This window comes from Petaurus breviceps, unplaced genomic scaffold (assembly GCF_028583685.1).
Source record: "Petaurus breviceps papuanus isolate PSGF00001 unplaced genomic scaffold, PetGlider_PUasm1.0 138, whole genome shotgun sequence".
Lineage (NCBI taxonomy): Eukaryota > Metazoa > Chordata > Mammalia > Diprotodontia > Petauridae > Petaurus > Petaurus breviceps.
In genome coordinates this window covers 23,601,306-23,621,305 of record NW_027185694.1, presented here as the reverse complement: position 1 = coordinate 23,621,305, position 20,000 = coordinate 23,601,306, and the positions used below count along the sequence as shown (strand labels likewise).

Here is a 20,000-nt window from a genome sequence, read left to right as displayed (position 1 = left end):
TTCTTGATGTTCAATGTCACTTTCAAGGACTCTGCCAGATCTTACCCTTCTGTCTACTCAGAAGAAAGAGAAGTTGAATGACTCAAGGCCCACACTAGTTCATTGGTCCCATAGAGAACTTGGGACCAGAGTTGAGAGAGGGGTTAGCAGACACCAGCGCCCCAGTGATGCCTTATGACCATGCTCACACCTGGCCAGTGAAGTCTGTCCTGCTCTGAGTTGAGCCCCTACTTTTAAGGAGCCCCTGGCCTGAAGGAAGAGAGACACACAAGCAGCCCTGTCTTTAGGAAGCCCACACCCTAGCTGCTACCATACATCCTTCCCCCTCTGTTCCAGGTGCACCCTGCTCTGAAAATACTCAGGGCAGCCGTGGATGGTTGCAGGCAAATCTGGGCTCCTTCAGCTCCCTGGCCTCCTACAATGACCTTGTCAAACTGTACCAAGGTTTCAACGCTGTAAGTAGTACATAACAAAGCTCTCACAAGTGACCTCCTTAGCAGGTCATGTGAGTCAGTCTCCTGCCTCCTGGTTGCATCATGACCATATTTTAGAAGCTATACAGGAAGACAGTCCTCAACCTCCCTTACAAGCATTTACCACTCTGATTCCTAGAAAGTCCTAATATCTAATAAGTAGCTCACATCAATTTGCTCCACAAAAATGAGGCTGGCTGGGCCCAGAGGAATCTGGGACAACTTGCAAAGACTTGCAACCCTTAAGTCACTAGATTGTCTAACGCCATCTCTTATTGGTCCACTTTGCCATTTCTTTGGTCACTCTGATGGCCTCTCCCCAGACATTCCCCATTTCTCTCTATATCTGGTTAAAAATGGGGCCATCACTGAGTAAGCATTTATTAAGCACTTATTATATGCCAGACCATGCTAACTCCTGGGAATACAGAGAAAGGCAAAGATATCCCTACCCTCAAGGAGCTTACATTCTAACAGGAGAGACAATTGCAAAAAAAAAAAATGAATGTACAAGATATATAGGGCATAAGGGAAAGGTGATCTGAGAGGGAAGAGGGGTTTTTTTTTAGTTTTTTTTAGACTTGCTACAAAAGGTGAGACATCTCTTCCCTTTCTCCGGTGCTTAAAAGAGGCTAATAATGTTTACTATATTTATATTAATATTAATCATTAATAACATTTACTATATATAATATTAAAGAGGACAATAATAACAATAATTATAGTAAATAACATTTACATAGTTCTTTAAGACTTACAAAGAGGGGGGTAGCTAGGTGGCACAGTGAATAAAGCACCAGCCCTGGAGTCAGGAGGACCTGAGTTCAAATCTGGCCTCAGACGCTTAACACAAAAACTAGCTGTGAGCCATGTGACCTTGGGCAAGTCACTTAACCCCAATTGCCCTACCTTCCCCCCTCCAAAAAAAAAAACTTACAAAGAGAGGCAGCTAGATAATAAATAAATAGAATACTGGTCCTGGAGTGGGGAAGATCTGAGTTCAAATTTGGCCCCAGTTACTTATTAGCTGAATGACCCTGAGCAAGTCACTTAACCCTAACTGCCCTAAAAAAAATAATAATTTACAAAGAGTTTTATGTGTTTTCCCTCCTCATCAAACTCCCCCAGTTGGACTGCCCATTTCCTTTATCCCTACCCTCTCCTGACCTCTCTCTTCCATGCTTTTCCCCAGATGGACACTCTGAGCACCCTCAGCCCTGAACAGGTCGCAGGGTTCTTAGTGTCAAGTGACATCCTGAGAGACAGTGTCCGAGCGGGCAAGGTCATGGCATCCCTGAATGCTGCCAACATTGGGCCATTCTTGGATGCCTTCAACAAGGAGGCCCAGGAGGTAAGAAAGCCCTGAGTGCTGACCCACAGGACCATGAGTCCTTACTTCCTTTGCCTGGTCACCCTTACGTCCAGTGACATGGATCAGTCAGGAAAGAGACAGCTCCCTCGCTGAACCCCTGACCTCAGCCCCAGGACAGTGCCCCAATTATAGACCAGCCTTGTTTCTCCCTGGGCCTTGGGTACGAGCTCCAGGCCTCCTGTTTGAACCCAGGGGCCAGGCTGACCCTAATATCTGCTGTGCTTTTGGACTCTCCTGATCACAGCATCACCTCACCCAGCTTCCGAATGCCGAAGTGGGACGCACCATCCTGGGCCAAATCCTTTGCCATCTGAGCCCATCGATGCTGACGTTTGGCCCAGAGGAGTACACTGCCTGGTTCGGGAACAGGCTGGCCCTCTTCCTGACGGGCCTGGATGCACAGAACTTCGGCTCTTTACCTGTCGACATGTCCTGTGACTCCCTAGCTGCCCTGTAAGCCTGGATGAAGCTGGAGGCAGGGACGAGGGCTGGAAAATAACCATGGGCCAGGACGTTGTTCAGCCAGCCAAGCACAGTTAATTCCATAGCTCTTACTAAGTACCTACTGTGTCTGGTCCTACATGAGTCACTTTGCGGGGGAGACACAGCACAAGACTCAGTAGTTGGGTAGACAATGTATAAACATAGAAGGATAAGTGATGTCACCAGGCCTTATATACTGAGAACCAAGTAGGGGACACAAGGACGAATGAGGTCCGAGGAGGAGGAAATCGATGAGGAAATCTCCAGGGGGAGAAAGGACTTGAATCATCTTAAAGGCTAAGTATTAGGATTTGAATGAGAGAGGAGACCAGCCTGGCCAGAGCACAGAACACGATGGAGGGGGAATACTAAATGATAGAAAGGTAAATTGAGGATCAGATTTTAGAGGCCTTGAATGAAGGAGTTTGAATTCTGTCATAGACTCTTAGATCTAGAGACAGGAAAGGGGCCTCAGGTGCCAGCTAGTCCAAACCCCCTCACTTTATAGATGTGGAAACTGAGGTCCAGGGAAGTTGTTGCTTGCCCAAGGTCACACAGGCAGTAAGCACCTAAGGTAGGATTTGAACCCGTGTATCCTGCCTCCAGAGATAATTAATGCTCTTACTGTACCAGGATGCCTTTTTAGGCTATTGAAAGGCACGGATGGTTTCCTAGCAGAGGAAGTGTGTGTATAGAATTCTATTCTTAGAGAATCCCCACGGTGCACCATCACTTCCTTAAAGAAGGCCCTCTCCACTCCTCTTTTTTAAATGTAAGCTCCTCTGGGAGGGATTATCCATATAGTCCTTCAGCACTGCAGTGTAAATGAATTTGTCAAAGGCTTCCTCTCATACAGAGACCCCTGGGGACATTTCAGCAGGAATAGCAAAATCATTGAGGCTTCTTAGTCCCAGCCTGAGGGATAGCCCATAAAATTGCCTCTCTGTCCCTTAACAAATTAACCCTGTCCTTTCCAGGGTCCAAGTCCTGGACACCCACAAGGCTGATGGAACATATGAACATCCAGCAGACATTTATGCTTTCATGCAGAGAGTACTGATGACCCAGCAACAAAATACAGGTGCCCAGAAATGGGGGGGAATCTGCTAAGGAAAGGGTCAGAGATCCTCTGGGCAAAGCAGCCATCGCGCCCTGAGATTCCCTGCCCCCAGTCCAGCTTACTCTGTGGGGTTTCTAATATGTGGTCGCCAGAACTGTGACTCTATTCTGATCTAAGGCGGTAACATGTCTATGGCTTATCAACTCCTCCTCTCTGAACTAACCCAAGCCCTGAGCCCAAGCCACGAGGGCAAGCTTACTCTCTTGCCATCAACAGCAGCAGGTAGTGGGTATGGTCTTTGGGGATGGAGTCTGCTCTGAAGAATGAGGTGGAGGGTGGATTGTTACCAGTTTCTGCTATGATTCGTAAAAGCAAAACCCAGCTCCTGGTACCTACAGAACGTAGATGGGAGATGAGCCCTGCTACCTATAGGTCTAGATGGCTCCTTTCCTCTCTGGGTCTAGGCTCTTGCTACAGAATCCAAGGAGCTAAGTCACAGGCTTCCTCATTCATCCACCCATCACCCTGCCCCACATCTCAGTACCGATAATCTCAGGACTGCCACAGCCCCCTGTCCTAGGACAGAGCTGGCTCCAGGAGCCCTCCCAACCCTCCCTCTTCCCACAGGCTCTGCTTGTGACCAGGATTCTGTGACTGACCAGATGTGGCTGCGCAAATACTTTGGCTCCTTCAGCTCCTATGCTCCTTACAAAGACCTTATTAAGCTGAAGAGTGATTTCCAGGGGGTGAGTATCATTCTGACACCCTTGGCATTCTGGGACCCAAAGGTGTACAGTTCAGCCAATCATGAAGTAGAATGTAATAATGTAGGAAAAGCAGTGTAAAGATGGCTTTTGTGGGGGCTCCTGGCAAAATGCTAGAGTCTATCATTAAGGAGATAACTTTACGAAGATCTGAAAAAGAATCAGTGAACTCTCTGCACCAGGCTCATGCAGAATAAGTCAGATCAAATGATTCCCATTTTCTTTTTTGACAAGGTTACCAGATTAGCAGATCAGGGCAGCTAGGTGGCACAGTGGAGAGAGCACTGGACTTGGAATCAGGAAGACTCTTCTTCGTGAGTGCAAGTCCGGCCTCAGACACTTACTAGCTGTGTGACCCTGGACAAGTCACTTAACCCTGCTTGTCTCAGTTTCCTCAGCTGTAAAATGAGCTGAAGGAGGAAATGGCAAAACAATCCAGTGTCTCTGCCAAAAAAAAAAAAAGCAAATGGGGTCACAAAGAGTGGGACAGGACTGAGTGACAACAAAGATTAACAGATTAGGGGAATGTCATAGACTTGTTTTACCTGCATTTCAGCAAGGTGCTTTGATAGTCTTTCAAGGCTATCCTTTCAGAAAAGATGGAATTATGGACTAGGAAATAGTATAATTAGTGGGTTCAAAAATGGCTAGATCCAATGGCAATTTGTTATATGTCAAGTGGAATGCCATGGGGCTCTGTAATTACTTTTTTTTTTTTTTGCCTTTTTTGGAGGGAAATTGGGGTTAAGTAACTTGCCCAGAGTTACATGGCTAGTTTTTTTGTGTGGGTGTTAAGTGTCTGAGGCCAGAACCGAACTGAGATCCTCCTGACTCCAGGGCTGGAGCTTTTCTCACTGTGTCACCTAGCTGCCCCTCTGTGATTACTTTTTAAAAGTTGAGTAGATCAGGACCAATGACTTGAAAAAAGGCAGAGATGGGACACATATCCATTTTGTGAATTTTGTGAAGCTAGGAGGAATAGTTAATATGTTAGATGATAGGATTAGCAAAATAAAGCAGGAGAGAGACTTATTGATAGAATGGTTGAAAATGACCCAGCTGACATGCTGGGCAAATATACATTTCATACATACATACAATCCATACATACAGTCACACAGATATTTTTGGGACATATAGGAATGTATATACTACCAACACCACACATGCCCAGTCATTTATACAAACATACTCACAAATACAATATAACAAGCATTTGTATATATTGGATGTATGTGTACATATCCACACACACACTCTCACAATCACAGACTCACAGGCACACACGTATGCACACTCATTCTCAAGAGAAGCTGCTCTTCTCATCTGTCCTAATAAATTACTGACTTCCAGCTGGATTCCCTGGACCTCATCTCAGACAGCGTCCTAGCCCAAATCACCATCCACAGTGGTATCATCTACAATCCCTCTGGAGCTGGTTCTGTCCTTGAGGCCATCAGGACCCGAAAGGACCCATTGAGCCACCTCTCCTCCTACCTGGAAGACTTTAACACCTTCATTTGGAAGGTAGGCCCAGATTGCCCTCAGCTGGGACCTTCCTTTCAGGGAACAAATAAAACTCCCACCTCTCTCTTTCCTGCCCTTCTGAGTTCCTCTTCTCCCACCCCCTTTTATTTTCTCCTACTACCCCTCTCTTGCCCCTTGGGCTCACTCCCTCCATTAAATCAGTAAGTCAATCAATAATATTTATTAAGTGCCTACTATGTACCAAAAAAAAAAAAAGCAGAAAGTCCAGGAGCTCACATTCTAATGGGGAAAGACAATTAAAGAGGAAAAAAATGCTGAAAAAGGAGAGGGGGAAGGATAATCCACACAGGAGTATGATGAAGTCCTAATGGATACAATAATGTGGGAAATGAAGAGAAGGCTGGCAAGGGCAACCACCTTAAAGGGAGGATCTGGGAGGAACTCTCCTTCTCTCTCTAATCACAAGGATAGGGAGTACTGACAAGTTGATGTGATCTTGCAGGAAGATGAGATTGGGAAGGGGGAGCAACTTGCCCCTCTGGGGGCCTTCATGCCATGAGCAAACTCTGATCTAAGCCCTCAGCCTCTAACAGCCATTACCAAGTCATTAATGGCAGAAAATCTGTATTGATGTCCTATGTTAGATCAGGGCCCACAAAGACTTGATATGGCTGCAGAGGTAAGTGGGGGCCAGAACATATCCGATGAATCAGAATATATCACAGGTCTTAGCCATTCTGTAATGTGTCCTTATTGTCTGGGTAAGTGTGCCCATTCATACAAGATCAGTTAACCCATATCCCCCAAAACAACAACTGTGCCATCATCTAACCCAGGTTAAATAAGCATGAGCTTACTATGGATGGTTTGTTTTGTTTTGTTTTTCTCTTTCTCTCACATCTGAATGCAATCCCAGAGCCCTGACTTGTTAGCCAATTCCAAAGTACGGGACGTCATGATGTTCAAGGCAGCAGAGATGATCTTCCCAAAAGTTCCCACCATGTCCCCTGAAGAAGCCAACACGTGGTTTGCCCGCCTGAAGGTCCTGCTCCCTGGGGTGAACGTCACCAGCCTAGAGATGCTGCCACTCTCCGTGACATGTTCTCATTACCAGGCCTTGTAAGTACTGTACTGACCCTGAGAGCTGCGGATTCTCTGTGTTGCTCTGAAGATCTGTAGAATCTGAATTGAAAGGATCTGAGAGGTAACAGCATCTAACTTCCCTCCTAGTGGAAAAAACAGTTCTCATTCTCCCTAAAGAAAAATCACTCCATATCTGTGTAAATGCCTCCAGTACCAGGGAGATCACTACCTTTTAAGGGAACCAATTCCATTCCTAGACTGTGGAATTTTGTAATTTCTAATCATTGCTCCTGGTCCTGCTCTCTAGGGTCAGCAAGACAAGCATAATCTTTCTTCCATATGATAATCCTTCAAATATTTGAATATAACTATCATCATCTATGGCAGCTAAATGGCGCAGTAAATAGAGCGCTAGGCCTGGAGTCAGGAAGACTCATTTCCCTGAGTTCAAATCAGGTCTCAGACACTTCCTAGCTGTGTGACTCTGGGCAAGTCACTTTACCCTGTTTGTCTCCGTTTCCTCATCTGCAAAATGAGCTGGAGAAGGAAATGGCAAACCACTCTTTGCCAAGAAAAGACTTAGTCATAACTGAAATGGCTGAACAACAACAAGAAATCATTGTCTATAAAATAAAAGTTTAGAGCAGATGTTCTGCAATGTCACTTCTAGCTCAACATGCAATGATTCCACGCCCTCCCCCACCCCCCATGCCCTAAATCTTCTGTTCAGACTGAAAAAATATCTCAGTTCCTTCCATTGCTCTTTGTATGACATTGAATCAAGTCCCCTCACTATCTTAATCCCACTCCTTTAGACAGACGCTGGCTTGTCTGCCTATGTCCCTCCTAAAACATGATGCCCAGAACAATACAATAAGTCAGGTATGGTCTGATCAGAGCAGAGGGGGCTTCATTCTTTTTTTAAATTGTATTTATTTTATTCTGAACTTAAGAAATAAAACAAGCATTTCCATAACATAGTAGAATAAAAAAAATATGATTGCACATGAAACTGCCAATCTGCTATGTACAACTTGCTATTCTTTTTAAATATATAATTTGCTATTTCTCTCCTATTTCTAAATTTTTCTTTTGCTTTTTTTTTTGGAGGGGGGAGGGCAGGACAATTGGGGTTAAGTGACTTGCCCATGGTCACACTGCTGGTAAGTATTAAGTGTCGGAGTCTGTATTTGAACTCTGGTCCTCCTGGCTCCAGGGCGGATGCTCTATTCATTGTGCCACCTACCCACCCCCATTTCTCTCCTATTAATGAAACCTAAGATCCTGAGGTTTTTTTGGCCACTACATCACACCATCTAATATCAGACTCATACTGAGCTCATATTGAGGTCAACTAAGACCTCTAAGTCTTCTTCTGAATATATGTGTTTGATGACAATAAGCCAGGACTAGTAATAGTAGTCATAACTGCATTTATTTTTATGCATTTTAAGTTTGCTGTGATTTCCTGTGATAGATGCTGTATGTGCCGAAGATCCCATCCTTGCTCTATACAAATATCCAGCATAATATATATTTATACACATACAGGTGTACCTTACTATATAGAATGGCTACCATCTAGTGAAAAGAACCTTAGATTTGGAGGATGAAGATTTGGGTTCGTGCCCTGGTCCTGCTACTTACTATCTATATGACTTTGGTCAATTCATTTAACTTCCCTCAGCCCCAATTTACTCAATCTGCAAAATGGAGAGGGCGCTAAATTAGATGATCGCTAAATTCCCTTCCTATTATGAATCCTATGATTTAAGAAATTAGTATAAAGGGAATCCTACTTTCACACTGACTTTAACTATAAAATTAAAGGCATATTGCCATTGGAAATAGGAAAACAGATCCTAAAACCTATTTGAAAATTTTTGACAAAGAAGTTAAGAGAGTACTCAAACTGAGTACCCATACAAGACATCTGTAAGGTAGGTCTGCTAGTTTTACTTTGTAATATGCTGAGAATTTTTTAGCCCTTTCCTCAACTCTGCATCCCCCCTCACACTAATAATCATTTTATTTCTTTTTTTCTTTCTTTTTCTTTTGCTTCTTCATTTCTTCTTTAATTATATAATCCCAATTCCAAGGAATTTCTCTCATTCCTAGAGATTCCCTAACTCAGATCTCCTAAAACCAAACTCTTTTTCTCCTTTTGTTGAGATATTTGCAAGGGTCAGCAGATATCACTGTTAGTTAGTAGGTTCCACCATCCAGCACATTGAACTACTCCCTGAAGATTCCTTTTCCCATTTTTCTTAGCTTTCTCATTCTGGTGCCTGCCAGGTAGAGATTAGCTAGGAGGATCTTATAAGAGGAAGGCCTTGGTAAGGTGCTTAGACCTAACCACCAGTCTGGCTGTTTGTTTTCTAGCATAAAAGCCATTGGGGGAGTGTTCCAGGAATTGTCATCTCAGCAGAAACAAGCTGTGCATGGATTTCAGAAGAAGTACTTGGCTGCACAATTTGCTGAGACCGGTAGGACCTAAAATCCGTAACCAGTGATATATGCCCACAATAGATTTTTTAAAACAGATTTTTAGTTTAGAAAGCTACATTTTCCAGGATGCTTTTAAGTTTACAGATTACCATTTATTCTTTCTTCTTTCTCTCCTCTCTTTTCCCTCTCTCCATCATTTTCTTCTCCTTTTCTCTCTCTTCTTTCCCCCCTCTTTTTCTCTTCCCCTCCCTCCCCATCACCCCCTCATCTCTTCTGTTTTCCTTTTCTCTTCTCTTTTTCCCCCCGCCCTTTTTCCTTTTTTTTTTTAAAGACTGGACCTCCCTGTCTAAGCCAACCTCATAGGTCCAGTCTCACTACTAATTGGCATGGGAGCTTCAACCTCCCTTTCTGACCTGGGCCAACTCACCTCTCCCTAGGCAACATGGGTGATCACCACATTAATGCCAAACTTAATGAGGCCCACTGCAGCTCCAAGTGACCTACCAGCCTCAGTCTCCCTGGTAGCTGAGATTAAAGGGGGGCTTCAGCACACCCAGCACTTTATACATTATTAAAACACTTTCTCCCACACTGTCTCATTGGGCCTCCTGGCATCCATTTTCCAGATGATGCTGGTAACATGACATCCCAGGTTACGCAGAGAGTTAGTGAAAAAGCTGAAACCAGAACCCAGGTTCTTCCCCCAAAAGAGGGATGCCAGCCAGCGTTTCAGCAGGGTGTGCTGGGCCACGCACACGCACACACATGCACACGCACATGCACGCACACACTCATGCACACACACACACACATTGTCTGTAGTGGAATCTTTCTAACTGCCCATCTCTGGTCCCACAGGTTCATCTTGTAACAGACAAGGGTCTGGCACCAGGGACTGGTTGCAGACGAACCTGGGCCCATTCTGCTCACAGACCCTGCTCAGTGACCTGCAGGCTCTTTACCCAAACTTCGATGGAGTGAGTTTTTCCAGCCTGTGCCTCACCAACACTACCAGTTTCAGCACTTAGCATCCAGGGCGTCTTCTCCTCACCTCTCTCCCCTTCCTAGTTGGGGAATTATTACTTTTCCTCTGGCCTCAGCATGGATATCTCCAAACCGACCAGTCCTGAGGGCAAGAATCAGGCTGAACTAAGGTGGCAAAGGGAATAAGGGTTACCTATGTAGAATAAGAGTTATTTCTTTTTCTTTTTTTTTTTTTTTGAGCTGTCTAAGAAATTCTTCTTTGTCTCATCTTTGGGACAGTTTCTTGCTTATGCACTTATCAGGCCCAGTACTCTGAGCCAAGGACAGAACTCAGGTCATGGTCTAATGGAGACTATCTTTCCACACACCACCTCTAAGGCCTGAGGCATGTGAGCAAGCTATAGAGCCTATCTGGGAATGCTTTCCATCATTCCAGGATTAAATTCATAGTTTAATTTTCATAGGATCAATGGGATTTTGAGGATCACTTTTAGCCTGCATGGGACTCAGTTTCTCCATCTGTAAAATGAAAGAGTTAGACTAGAGATACATTAAGGTACCTTCCATTTCTGACATTCTGCATTTATCTGATTTTTTGTTTTCAACTCATTCATCTTTCAAACCTACCAGTGGCATCTCCCTCAGTTTTAGTAAAATCAGTAGCAATGAATTTGGTTATTCTAACATTCTGGTGAGACAAAATCACTTTGGTTGAAATGTTGTTCAATTTGACAAGTCCCTACAGAACCCTGCTGTTTACTCAGCCTTGTTCTGGGTGCTTTCAGGGAAAGAGAAGAAGTGGTCTTGACCCTGAGTAACAAGGATTCTTGCTTGGGGGAAGAGACTGAGACATGTCACTTCTGGGGACTGGTTTCATTAGTAGTTCAAATCTATTTTTCCCTACCATTCCATGACTAAGGATAATATTGAAATGATGGTAGGTAGGAAGGAGGCTGGGGCCCCCCAGACAGGGCAGCATAGAATGTTCCATAGGGACCCTCTCTCATTAGGTGGCTAGACTCCTATGTGGCAACAGCGAGGGTTCTAGAGGGAAGAATTAGGATCAGTGGGCGGGAATTATAAGGAGATGGCTTTTGGTCCAATATGAAAAAGGATTCAATAATTCAGGAATGCCTCAGAAAATAGGGAGCTGGGTGCCTTCTATCAGAAGCTAGCTGGCTCCCTGTTGGAAGCAGCTATAGAGAAAATTCCTGTTCAGCTCTGAATTGGACCAGTGATGACCTCTAAGGGCCTTTCCAACTTGGAGATTCTAAGATTCTATGTCTCTAGTTGAGTGTGTATCACACATTTGGCCAACTGTGTGACCTTCCAGCTGTTCCCTGTACCACACAGAACTGCCATCTACTATCTAACTATTTCTTTATTCGCCAATAAAGCTGTTTCTACAATCTGACTAAGTTCACATGGGGTTTATTCAAGGGATTGGGCTTTTTTTGTTTGTTTTATCTAAGTAAATACCAGTAATAGCAGTCACCTAGGGCTCCTTCTCAATATTTTCAGTCAATTTCATCCAAAGGTGGAACCCCAGCCTCAGTCGTCCTACATCTGTCCCCTCAGGAGCCCTCCTGAGTCAAGTACAAATTTAATCCTGTCCTAGCACCTTTTAAGCTCTCCTAGAACACACTACCCTCCCCTGGCTTAAAACCTTCTCAGTCTGACCCACTCCTGGAAACACTCAAACCACTATCACCACCTTAACTAGACCACATGCTACTGATTGAACTAAAATGACATAAGAGTTATCAAAGAGTTGGGGGAGATATGGAGGAAGGAAAGTTGAATGGACCAGGAGATGCCGGCAGTCACTTGGAAGAGGGTGGCAAGCTATATAAAGTCAGACTATATTTCTGGAGGATTCTGAGCACCACATTAGAGGAAGGACATTATTAACAAGCTTGATATTCCAGAAAAAGGTGACCAAGATGGTGAAGGAAATAAAAACTAGACCACGTGGGGGTCAGAGAAATAAACTATAGAGATTTATTATGGAGAAAGGAAGATTCTTGGGGAAGGGAAAGCCAGTCTTTGGGTAGCTATATGGAAAGATAGTCATATGGAAGAAAGATTAGACTTATTCTGCTCCATAGATAGTGTCCTGCCCATAGCATTTGGTAAATGTTGGTGGCAGCTAGGTCACACAGTGGATAGAGCACGAGGTTTGTAATCAAAAAGACTCATCTTCTATACACTTACTCAGACATACTCCCAAGCTATGTGACCCTGGGCAAATTATTTAACACTGTTTGCCTCAGTTTGCTCATCTGTAAAATGAACTAGAGAAGGAAATGGCAAACCACTCCAGTATCTTTGCCAAGAAAACCCCAAAAGGGATCACAAAGAGTCAGACACAATGAAAATGACTAAACAACAACACATGCTGGTGAAATTTTATTGAATTAGGGCATGTGGAAAGAAATCAAAGAGGCAATTTTCTACTCAATTGAAATAGTATTAATAATAACAATAGCTAGGGGCAGCTAGGTGGCTCAGTGAATAGAGCACCGGCCCTGGAGTCAGGAATACCTGAGTTCAAATCCGGCCTCAGACACTTAACACAAAAACTGGCCGTGTGATCTTGGGCAAGTCACTTAACCCCAATTGCCCTACCTTCCCCCCTCCAAAAAAGAAAGCAAAAAAAAAATAATAATATCTAAAACTTATATGGTGTTTAAAGGTTTGCAAAGCATGAACATATATTTATCTCATTTAAGCCTCCCAACAACGCAGTGAGGTAGATGCTATTATTATTCCCATTATATAGGTGAAGAGACTGAGGCTGAGAGAGGTTCAGTGAGAATAATTTCCTGACAGAGCTGTCCAAAAGTGGAACAGCATGGATTGTAAAGTATTGACTTCTCCACCACCATAGGGAGTGTTCAGCAGAGGATAGATGACTATCTATCAGAAACACATTGTAAAGGGACTTCCTACATGGGGGTAGGGATAGAGGGTTAAAGGAAAGAAAGAGGGTTGGATTGAATGAACTCTGTAGTCCCAGAGAGTCTATGATCTGTCCCTAAAATCAGGACTTCTCAGCATGGAAGGATGGGATGAAGTGCAAAAGATCTCTTAGAGGGGCGGCCAGGTAGCACAGCGAGTAAGAGCACTGGCTCCAGTGTTGGGAAGACCTGGAGATCGAATCCCGGGCTCAGATACTTAGCAACCACCCAGAAACACCTGGCCGTGTCACCTTGAGCAAGTTACTTAACCCCAATTGCTTAAAAAAAAAAAAAGATCTCTTAGAGTCTCACAAGAGAGTTAGAGGGAAGTCCAAGACAAGCCCTCTCTCTATCCACTACACCATACTGTCTCCCTGATTTAGTATCTTCACTTTTATAATCATGGTTCTTGTTCACCAAACCCCAAACACTAGAACCAGTGCCTCCCTTGAAGTTGGAAGGAGACAGTTTCAGGTGAATCATGATCTAGCCTTGCTCCTTCACACAGGGGGAGTAAACACTATGGGCTCCTTCACCTAGTAGATGGCAGAGGTTGGAGATATCAGCAGGGTCCAAAAACCATCTTAGGGTCATAGATCTGGAACCGAAAGGGACCTCAGAGGCATTCTGGTCAACTCCCTCACTTTGCAGATCAGGAAACAGCCCCAAAGAATAACTAACCCAAGATCTCCCAGGGAGTCAGCATCAGAAGTGGGACTGGAACCTACATCCTTTTGCTCCAAAGCCAATGTTCTTTCCACTTTTCCTCCACAAAATCCCTCCACAATGCATCCATACCTGCTGACTGATTGAGAAATGCTTTGGAGTATTTAAGATGCAGCCCTAACTTGTGAAGATAAATACCATGAGAATAATCATGTTTTTCTATAACCTGTCCTCATCAGGGCTCCTCTTCAGAAATAGAACCCAGGGCCAGAAATCCTGTCAAACTACCCTAAGAGGACACTGGTGATTGCTATAGGGTGCAGTGCCAAGATGAAAGTTCAACAAATCCAAATCCAACACTTACTAAGCACCCACTATGGTATTGGTCCCTGGATTAGGTGCTGGGGAAACAAAGATGGAATAAAAGATATTCCTTGCCTTCAAGGGTCTTATAGTCTAATAGAAAGCATGACAATTTTACAGATGATCTATTTCTTAAAGACACAGAGAATAGTCTTCCTTGAATTTGTGATCTGGACCTGATTTCATTGGCTTTGGAAACTTCCTATACTAATGCTGATCAACAACTATTATTCAATTTGTAGTCTTAGAGAGTCACCTAAGATACTAAGAGGTTAAATAACTTGCCCACGGTCAGAGGTGGGACTAGAACCCAGGTCTGCCTGACTCTGAGGCAAGCCCTCTATCCACTACACCATACTGCTTCCCTGATTGTATAGTGTTACCTTTACAACCAATGGGTAAGAGTGAATGAAGGGAAATGGAACTATAGGGTAGAACAATCTGGGGGACCTAGTTCCATATCCTCTCTCTTCCATCAATCAGTGAACGGTACCCCATGATTTCACAAGGATACATCAACACTTCCAGGGCAACCTACCCTGGGCAACAAACATTGCCCTCTATCATCCTGACCTTGCCCGTTCTGAGCCCAGTGTAGAACACTGAAAAGAACACTTGAATTAGAGTCAGAGGATGTGATTTCAGATCTTAGCTCTGTATCCTTGCTCATCATCTTTAATTTCTCTGGACTTCAGTTTCTTCATCTACAAAATGGGGAAGTTGAATTAGTTGATCTCTGAGACCCTTTCTAATTCTAAATCTATGAAACTAGATCAAAAATAGATCATAAAGAAAGTGAAACATAATGAGAACTTATATCAAACTAGCTAAGCCTAAACATACACATACTCAATTTTAAGGTCTAAGAAGCTCAGAAAATGCCATAGGAAGACCTCCCAGATAGTAGCCAAATCAATTCAATTTTACTTTTTTCAACAAAAATCTATTTTCTCTCCTCTCCATTGTAGGGGAGGGGAGAGAGACAGCGACAGAGAGAGAAAGAGAGAGAGAGAGAGAGAGAGAGAGAGAGAGAGAGAGAGAGAGAGAACCCTTATCACAAATCAGCCAATTCAGGTCAACAAAAAACACTATAAGCCACCTATGTTTCAGAGCAAAATGAAATGCAATGTTTAGAGAAGGCAAGGTCCCTGCCTTAAAGGAACTTCCAGTCTATTGAGAAATAATCTCTAATGCACCATATTATATAAGTATCTTATACAGAAAGATGCTAGCACAAAGTGCTAATAATAAGGGGTCTTTTAGCATCCATTAGAATGAGTACAGTTCTGCCATGAGTAAATCACATTACTGTTCCTCTCTGGATCCTCTCTGGCAAAGATGTGCTAGTAAATATTTAACAAGCAACTTTTTTGGAGGAAGATGCATGCACAACACATTCTTAAGGTTAATTGGCATTATTAATGTTGTCTCCAACTGTTTTTAAAGTCTAGATGATCAAGCCCTGATTTGTAGCATTTTCAGGTTCCAAAGTGTAAATGCTTATACCAAAAACTTGAAAATTGAGCTGATACCCAGCACATCTGGGCCAGAAAAAGCACGTGAGCTTTGTGACTTGCTTGTAATTCGATCAAGGTCATGGGGTAGAGAAAGGACATTGGAACAGCCTCTCCCTACTTTTTTTTTTTATTAATCCCCATGGTATGCCAGGCATGTAGCAAGATAGAACTTGTAGGGCAACCCAGGGAGGAAACCAATGTATGTCACCCAAGCTCTGGAGTGGGCACGACAGCCTTTGCCCATCAATCAGACAGGGTCCTGGGCAGGCTTCTCCTCTCTCAGGCAGCAGTGTTCCTCATTCTCCCTTCTAAAGCAATAGAAAGTTCTAGGCTGTCAGTCAGGGGACACAGCCAGGTTCTAGATCCATAGAACCGCAGTAGGAAAACTGAGACCCAGCAAGGGAAAGATATCTGTCTATGGTCAGATTGGAGGCTAGGGATAGATCAGGACTAGACCCCAGATACCCTGATTCTAAAATCACAAACCATTAATGATGTGAATGCAGCCTTAAAACTAGGTGTGAATCGTATCAGAAGAGGTAAAAGTCATTAACCCATTATCAAGCCTTTCCACTACATGCTTCACCCTACGCTTAACCATAAGGCAGGCAAAAGATATCGGAAGAAACATGGTGCTTAATTTCTCCTCTCTGGGGCTAAGCAGCATGAATTTATTACCTCTTTCATGTGGCACCCTTTCAAATATTTCAAAATTAAGCGTCACCTATACAAAATAGTTAGAGAATTAAGACAAAGTAGCAAGGATAGAATAAAATGCTACATTGCATATCAGTTAAATGCTCTAAGTACTATAGGAGATCACAGCAGAGAAATCAAAACCAGGCAGGGAAGGTTGCCTCAAAGAGGTGAGCCTGGAAGGATAGGAGGATTCAGTTGAGATGAGAAGGCAAGTTTCTACTTCTCCCTGTCTGCATGTCTCTAACTTTCTTCTGTCCTACTTGGTTCTGTCCCCTTAGGTTCAAGGTGTAGATGTCAAGACCCCCAAGCAGATGGCACATCTGATTGTGACCTCAAATCTGCATAGCCTGGAGAGCTCCCAAGACATCTTGGAGGTGTTAAGCAGAGATCTGTGCATAGATGTTTCTACCTTCATGACCCAGTTTAATGAGTATGCCCACCAGGTGAGTATCTGCAGGATTCTTGCTCTTTGCCTCCAAGCACATCCAGGGGCAGAAAGGTAGCATCTTCACCCTTTATGTCTCTGGCAACCACAATGATCCTGATATTATTCTTAATTCCTAATATAAACTGGCTGCTTACTCTGGCCTTCAATGCCCCAGTTCAACTGGTGGAGTATCTATACTAGCTATAGTCTCAGCATCTAGGGATCCCTGATCTCTATCCCTCTCTTCATGACAAGGACAGTTTTCTTTAGGGCATCAGCAACCATTTTATCAGAGATAAATTCCATGGGCATCAACTATTTACATGTCAGTTCACATTTCTATAGTGCTATTTACAAATAACTTTCCATTTCTGTGACATAGTGTAAGATAATGGATTTGTAGTTGGGCTCATATCCTAGCACTTTTATCTTTTTCTTGGGAAAATCCTTCTCCCTCTCTGGGCCTCAGTTTACCCATCTATAAAAACAAAGAGATTGAACTATATGATACAGGTTCAAATTCCATCTCTGAAGCTTACTAGCCATGACACATTGGACAAGTCACACTCCATGGGTCTCAGTTTCCTCATCCATAAAATGAGGGGTTTGGACTAGATGACCTCTGAAGTCTTTTCCAGCTATAAATCTATATTCTCCTGTAATTGGTAGGGAACTCCTATCTCCTCAGATTCCCATAGCATTGTAAAGTTTACAAAGCACAACCCTGAGAGATACATAGTACAACTATACCGCCAATATACAGACAAGAAAACTGAGGGCCAAGGTCACACCACTAGGAAGTGGTAAAACTGAGACTCTAATTCAGACTCCAAAGGCTTTTTCCAAATGTATTTAATAAATTCCAATTCCAGTCTTGGACACATTATGTTATCAGACCCCTCCTTGATCTAAGATTTTCTTCTATTGTCTTCTTCCCCCTAGCCAATACCATCATGCTCCTCTTAATCTACCTATTATATGGAGTTTTCCTAGCATCCCCTATCTACTGACATTCCTTCTTGAGAGGAAAAGATTTTTCGATGATAAAAATTACATGTTGTTGTTATTGAGAACTATGAGTTCACTGGTGTGGTAAACTTCCAGTGTGGAAAGTCCTTCCACAGATAGAAATTGGCAACTTTTCTATAGATTAAAGCTGGGGTTCTTAACCTGGGGTCCATGAAGTTGGATGGGGGAAAAAATAACATCCTTATTTTCACCAACCTCTAATGGAAATTTAGCATTTTCTTCAATTCTTTAAAAACATTATTCTGAGTTCTATAAGTCTGACCAAATTTAAAAAGGGGTCCATGAGACAAAAAGGATTAAGAACACTCAACTAGGGGCAGCTAGGTGGCGTAGTGAATAGAGCACTGGCCCTAGAGTCAGGAAGACCTGAGTTCAAATCTTACCTCAGACACTTAACACACACACACACACACACACACACACACACACACACACACACAAACTAGCCATGTGACCTTGGGCAAGTCACTTAATTCCAATTGCCCTACCTTTCCCCCTCCAAACAGCAAAAGAAACAAACAAACAAAAAAGCTTAAAAAAAAGAACATTCAACTTAAAATCATATAGGCTTAGAGCAGTGAGATGGTAAGGGTTGTCTCTCATAATAATCATTTACATCTATACAGTGCCTTAAGGCTGGCAAAATGTTTTCCTCACAATAACCCTATAAGGTATGTAGTACAACTAATATTCCCATTTTATAGGTAAGAAAACAGAGGTCACAGAGGTTAAATAACTTGCCCATAATTATGCAAATAGGAAATATTTGAAGTGGGACTGAACCTAGGTTTCTTAATTCTGAATCATTTACTCTATCCACTATACCATTGCCTCTCATGGTTGCATATTACTTTAAGCACTCTACAAAGCACTCTACAGCTATTATCTCATTTGATCCTTGCAATAATCTAAGGTTTAGGTAATAGAATCTCATTGCCCCCATTTTGTGGTCTTTCAGTCATTTCAGTCTTGTCCAATTCTTCATGATCCCATTTGGGGTTTTCTTGGCAAAGATACTGTAGTGATTCACCATTTTCTTCTCCAGCTTATTTTACAGATGAGGAAACTGAGACAAATAGGGTTAAATGACTTGCCCAGAGTCACATAACTAGTAAGTGTCTGAGGCTAGATTTGAACTCATGAAGATGAGTCTTCCCGACTCCAGGCCTGGCACTCTGTGCACTATGGCGCCACCTAGCTGCCTATTCCCATTTTACAGATGTGGAAATTGAAACTCAGACTCAACTCCCATTGACCGGGGTTACACATTTAGTGAATGGTAGAGTCAGGATCTCAAAACTGGCTCTCAGACACCAAGGACGAGGCTCATTCCACATGATCCAGCTGCCTCCACCTTCTATAACACATTCAAATAATTATGGTAGGTTTTTAGCTCACCCTAAGAACAGGACAAATGGAATACAGAAGGCAAGATCATCCTAATGGCTTGGGTGATAGATGTAGTTGATAAACTGAACCTTGGGACTGAACTTACTGAAGTTTTCCATTTTAAGATTAAATCTTGTCTCTCAGAGAGGGGCTATGGCAAGGAGGCCCCCAGGGTCTAAAATAAATTAGGCATAGGACCATATACATTTGGGGTCACTATGTGAGGACCACTTCCCCATCACAACTGAACTTACTTAGGTCCATCTCCCAACCCTGACTTCCCACTGAGACAAGCCAGCATGACTCTCTTCCAGGGTTCCTCACTCTCCTTTGTGCCAGTGTCAAAGATTCTAATCCAGAGAGGAAAACACAAACTCATTCAAGAATCAGTTGAAATTATTTCAGAACACAAAATCAGAGCAATCAAAGCAAAGGTCCTACCCAGTTCCTACCTAGAGCATACTGGGAGGAGGTAGGGAATGGTGATTATCAACCTAAAGGTCTTTCCCTAATAAGAAATATTTTTTGAAATTATTAAATTAAGTCCCTCTTATGTAGTACTAGGTGACTCAGTGGATACTGCACTGATCTTGGGATCAGAAAGATTCATTTTCATGAGTTCAAATCTGGCCTTAGACACTTACTAGCTGTGTGACCCTAGTCAAATGTTTATTTTTAAAAATCAATAAATAATAGATACAACCTTAGAAAGAAAGAAAAAAGAAGGAAAAAAGGAAAAGATAGAGGGAAGAAGGAAGGAAGGAAGGAAGGAAGGAAGGAAGGAAGGAAGGAAGG

At 43.0% G+C, this 20,000-nt stretch overlaps 2 protein-coding genes across 2 annotated transcripts in view; both read left to right on the top strand.

The window, feature by feature from the left end:
* Positions 1-11,569, top strand: part of LOC138143746 (uncharacterized) — an 11,675-nt gene extending 106 nt beyond the window's left edge. Inside the window, exons 2-10 of the mRNA XM_069065021.1 lie at positions 337-455; positions 1,666-1,824; positions 2,090-2,298; positions 3,306-3,409; positions 4,016-4,134; positions 5,506-5,679; positions 6,557-6,759; positions 9,106-9,209; positions 10,030-11,569. Coding sequence (XP_068921122.1) covers positions 337-455; positions 1,666-1,824; positions 2,090-2,298; positions 3,306-3,409; positions 4,016-4,134; positions 5,506-5,679; positions 6,557-6,759; positions 9,106-9,209; positions 10,030-10,199 — 1,361 coding nt within the window. The 3' untranslated portion in view covers positions 10,200-11,569. The remainder of the gene's footprint in view (positions 1-336; positions 456-1,665; positions 1,825-2,089; positions 2,299-3,305; positions 3,410-4,015; positions 4,135-5,505; positions 5,680-6,556; positions 6,760-9,105; positions 9,210-10,029) is intronic.
* A 1,538-nt stretch (positions 11,570-13,107) lies between these two features.
* The window catches only part of LOC138144204 (mesothelin-like), a 41,823-nt gene continuing 34,930 nt past the window's right edge, over positions 13,108-20,000 (top strand). Inside the window, exons 1-2 of the mRNA XM_069065538.1 lie at positions 13,108-13,113; positions 16,639-16,803. Coding sequence (XP_068921639.1) covers positions 13,108-13,113; positions 16,639-16,803 — 171 coding nt within the window. The remainder of the gene's footprint in view (positions 13,114-16,638; positions 16,804-20,000) is intronic.